This window comes from Orycteropus afer, unplaced genomic scaffold, assembly GCF_000298275.1.
Source record: "Orycteropus afer afer isolate SDZICR_OR568_19922 unplaced genomic scaffold, OryAfe1.0 scaffold00093, whole genome shotgun sequence".
Lineage (NCBI taxonomy): Eukaryota > Metazoa > Chordata > Mammalia > Tubulidentata > Orycteropodidae > Orycteropus > Orycteropus afer.
The window spans coordinates 4,560,344-4,565,155 of NW_006921680.1; the positions used below are offsets into that span (position 1 = coordinate 4,560,344).

General features: G+C 35.2%; 1 protein-coding gene across 1 annotated transcript in view; it reads left to right on the forward strand.

Moving 5' to 3' along the window:
* Nucleotides 1-4,812, forward strand: part of TTC37 (tetratricopeptide repeat domain 37) — a 184,335-nt gene that overhangs the window by 82,954 nt on the left and 96,569 nt on the right. Inside the window, exon 17 of the mRNA XM_007942549.1 lies at nt 494-596. Coding sequence (XP_007940740.1) covers nt 494-596 — 103 coding nt within the window. The remainder of the gene's footprint in view (nt 1-493; nt 597-4,812) is intronic.

Sequence of the window (4,812 nt, forward strand, 5' to 3'; positions counted from 1 at the left end):
ACTCTAAGCACGTGAGAGAGAGTGGGCACCTCCCAGAACATTGTATTGTGCCACTCCCAACAGAAATAACCCAGGTGGATAGCCTCAGCAATCAGGGGCTGCTCAGTTGCTCATACAAAATCCCACCTTGGAGTTTACAAAGGCTTATGGGTAGAAAAGCCACACTAAGTAATTTACTACACCGCAAGGTACATCCTCGTTTTCAAACCAGAAATTTTTAAGAGGTAAATAACTTCCCTAAAGTCAATAAAATGGGTTCTTGGATTCCATAGGTAAGTTTTTGTAAACTTTGGTATATTTTTACTCCAGTAGCACTTTGTTATTTAAATTCTACACTAAATATACAAAAAATCATGCTTAAAGATAATTTTATAAAATATCATTAAGATTTATTTTCTGGGAAGTGGCTTTAAAATAACAACTAATAAATTCATTTGAACTTCATTCTAAGTGTTTATGAGCTAATGACAATTATAAAATTATTTGATTTTAGGTCTGGGTGAATGCCATCTTATGATGGCAAAAGCAGCTCTAGTCGATTATCTTGATGGGAAAGCTATAGACTACATAGAAAAAGCACTGGAATATTTTACTTGGTTTGTATCATTCTATTATTTCTTTGTGTTTATTTCTCAATATTTTCATAAAGCCAAATTTAGAAAATCATTTTATGTTTAGTGCTTTTGACATAGCAGTTATTCAGAATGGCAAACATAGAATAATGGACTAGTTAGTTAATTTTACGATATACCTACTGTATTTGTTTTTTTGGGAGATTGATATAGTTTCTTATATTCTTAGTAATGACAGGCATGCTGGGTGCATACAGAAGAGTGAGAAGGAGGATGCAGTTGACTAGTGGAGCCACACTCTCAAACCACATGTTAGTGTCCTCTTTTAGGAGATCTAGAAATGGAAGTGGATATGTAATTCAACCTGACTGGAATATAGGGCTTCAAGTGCACAGTATGCTTTATATTCATTGTTAGGGCCTATTTTAGTGCCTTAGGCATTTGACTGCTAACCAGAAGGCTGACAGTTCAAACCCACCAGCCACTCCTCAGAAGAAAGATATCTCTACTTCCATAGAGATACTGCCTCGGAAATCCTAGGAAGGGTCACTATGAGTCAGATCTGACTTGACGGCAGTGAGTTTGTTATTATTATTTTTTTTTTTTAGTAAGGTTGAAGGTAAGGAGAAATGAGAAATCTGATAGTCTTGGTTCTTGGAGAGAAAGTGTGTAAGGAAAAAGGTAGTGCCTGTGAAAAAGCAAAGAATCAGAAAAATTTGATAGTATTTTATAGAACTATACATTTTTTGATTACAGTAGAAGTGTTATTTGTGGTAGATGATTTTAAAAAGTCCACAAGTTAGATATACATATGAATTTTTTTATACTTAAACATCTAGCTTTTTTGTGCTTCATTTCCTTTCTTTTCCTGCTTCCCTTTTCCTCTGTTTCTCATTTATTTGGTTCCTCCAGAATTGCCTTGCTTTGAATATGATACAGAAATAAAACAGAAACCTTAGCCTTTTTTTCCAACTGATTTTTACTGCTTCTTTTCAAGTCTCACATTATATAACTTTTTCCAAAGAAGAATGGATTGTGAAGAGAGCATATTTTATTTGAATTAGTATTTAACAGTAAATGTGAACATTTGGGTGAAAATACTTTAGCTACAAATATCACCTTCCCCAGGCGCTGGAAGTTTTACTCTGGATAATGTGTAACATTCACAACCAATTGTGTAGAGATGAATAAACTTTTGTGATGCTAATCCCCAAATTTATATTTATTTCTAGACTTTAAGTAACATTAGTACAGTGCTTACTCAAATGACTCAAAATGTGCAGAAATAGCTGCAAACATCCACTAATAATTAGAACATGGAATGTACAAAGTATGAATCTAAGAAAATTGATACTAGTCACAAATGAAATGAAATGCATAAAGATTGATGTCCTAGACATTTGTGAACTACATTGGCCTGGTATTGGCCATTTTGAATTGGATAGTCATATGGTCTACTATGCTGGGAATGAGAAATTCAAGTTCTATCCTGAAGTATAGTGCTGTCAGCGATAGGTGAAGAAGACCAGTTAATATGACTGTTATTCAAATTTACACACCAATCACTAATGCCAAGGATTAAGAAATTGAAGTTTTTTTCAATTCTGCAGTCTGAGATTAATAAAAAAAACATGCCATCAGTATGCATTGATAATTAGTAGTGATTGGAATGAGGAAGTTAGAAACAAAGGATTGTGGTTGGAAATATGGCCTTGGTTGTAGAAACAACACAGGAGATTGCATGATAGAATTTTGTAAGACCTATGACCTATTCATTGCAAGTACCTTCTTTCAGCAACTTAAATGACAGGTATACACAGGAACCTCACTGGATGGAATACACAGGGATCACTTCAACACCATCTATGGAAAGAGAGGATGGAAAAGCTCAATATTCATCATTAGTTAGAAAAAGGTCAGGTGGACTGTGGAACAAACCCTCTGTTGTTCATATGTATATTCAAGTTGAAGCTGAAGAAATTAAAATAAGTTCATGAAAGCCAAAGAATAACCTTGAGAATATACCACCTGAATTTAAACACCATCTTCAGTTTAGGTTTGACACATCGAACACCAATTAGTGAAGGCCAGATTAGTTGTGGGATGATATCAAGGACATAATAAATGAAGAAAGCAAAAGGTCATGAAAAAGGAAAGAAAGGAAGCAGGGAAAGACATGTCAGAAGAGACTCTGAAACTTGCTCTTGAATGTACAGTAGCTAAAGCAAATGGAAGAAATGATAAAATAAAAGAGCTGAACAGAACGTTTCAATGGGTGGATAGAAAAGACAGAGTAAAGTATTATATTGAAATGTGCAAAGACCTGGAGTTAGACAACCAATGGAGAAGAACATACTTGACGTTTCTCAAGCTGGAAGAAATGAAGAAAAAAATTAAGTCTTGAGTTGGGATATTGAAGGATTCTATGGGGAAAATACTGAAAGGCTAAAGGAAGCATCAAAAGAAGGTGGAAGAAATGCAGTCACTGTACCCAAAGGAATTGGTCAACATTCAAACTTTTCCAGAGGCAGCATATGATCAAGAACTGATGGTACTGAAGGAAGAAGTCCAAGTCGCACTGAAGGAATTGGCGAAAAGCAAGGCTTCAGGAATTGACAGAATACCAACTGAGATGTTTCAACAAAGGCATGTAACTCTGCAAGCACTCTCGTCTATGTCAAGAAATTTGGAATGCAGCTACCTGGTTAGTTGACTAAAAGAGATCCATCACTGTGACATTCCAAAGAAAGGTGATACAATATAATGCAGAAATTTTTGAACAGTATCATGAATATTGCCTACAAATAAAATTTTGGTGAAGATAATATCAAAAACATTTATAGCAATACATCAATAGGGTACTTCCATAAATTCAAACTGAATTCAAGAGAGCACATGGAACGAGGGATATCGTTGCTGATATCAGATCAATCTTGATTGAAAGTAGAGAATACCAGAAAGGTATTTCCCTGTTCTGTTGACTGTGCAAAGGCATTCAACTGTATGGATCATAACAAATTATGGATAACATTGTAAGGAATGGGAATTCCAGAACACTTAATTGTACTCATAAGGAACTTGTCCATAGACCAAAGGCAATTGTTTGAACAGAACAAGGGAATATTGCATGGTTTAAAGTAAGTCAAGGTGTGTGTCAATGCTGTATTCTTTCACCATACTTATTCAATCTTTATGCTGAACAAATAGTCTGAGAGGTTGGATTTATATGAAGAGGAACACAGCCTTAGCATTGGAGGTAGATGAAGATGAAACAACTTTGCTGAAAATGAAGATGACTTGAAGCCCTTACTGCTGAAGATCAAAGCCTTCAGTATGGATTACACTTCTATATAAAGAAAGTAAAAATTCTTACAATTGAACCAATAGGCAAAATCATGATAAATAGAGAAAAGATGGAAGTTGTCAAGGATTTCATTTTACTTGGATCCACAATCGACCTCCATGGAAGAAGTAATAAGGAAATCAGACATTTTGCATTTGGGGAATTCTGCTTCAAAAGAGCTCTTTAAAGTGTTAAAAAGCAAAGATGTTACTTTGAGGACTAAGGTGTGCCTGACCCAAGCCATGGGATTTTCAATCACCTCATGTGCATGTGAAAACTGGACAATGGATAAGAAAGACTGAAGAAGAATTGATGCCTTTGAATTATAATATTGACAGCAAATATTGAATATATCATGGACTGCCAGAAGAACGAACAGATCTGTCATGGAAGAAGTACAACCAGAATTCTCCTTAGAAGGGAGAATGGCAAGACTTTGTCTCAGATGTTTTGTAGATACCAGTCCCTGCAGAAGGACATCATACTTGTCATACTTGCTAGACAGCATAAATAAGGAGGACCCTAAATGAGATGGATTGACACAGTGGCTAAAACAGTGGGCTCAAATAAAGCTGATTGTGAGGAAGGCACAAGACTGGGCAGTGTTTTGTTCTTTTGTGCATATGGTCATTATGACTCGGAACCAACTTGACAGCACCTGACAACAACAACAATTCTTAAATATCAATAATAGAAATTATTTCATGTCATCTTATTTATTGAGTTTAAAATGAGATAAACCTTTTGTCTGTGTCTCTTTTTCTGTTTTCTGCTCTCATGTTGTCAACTTAAGAAATTTTGCTAACTATTTACAATAGCCAAAACTTGGAAACAACCTAGATGTCCAACAACTGAGGAATGGATAACCAAACTTTGGTACATTCACACAATGGAATA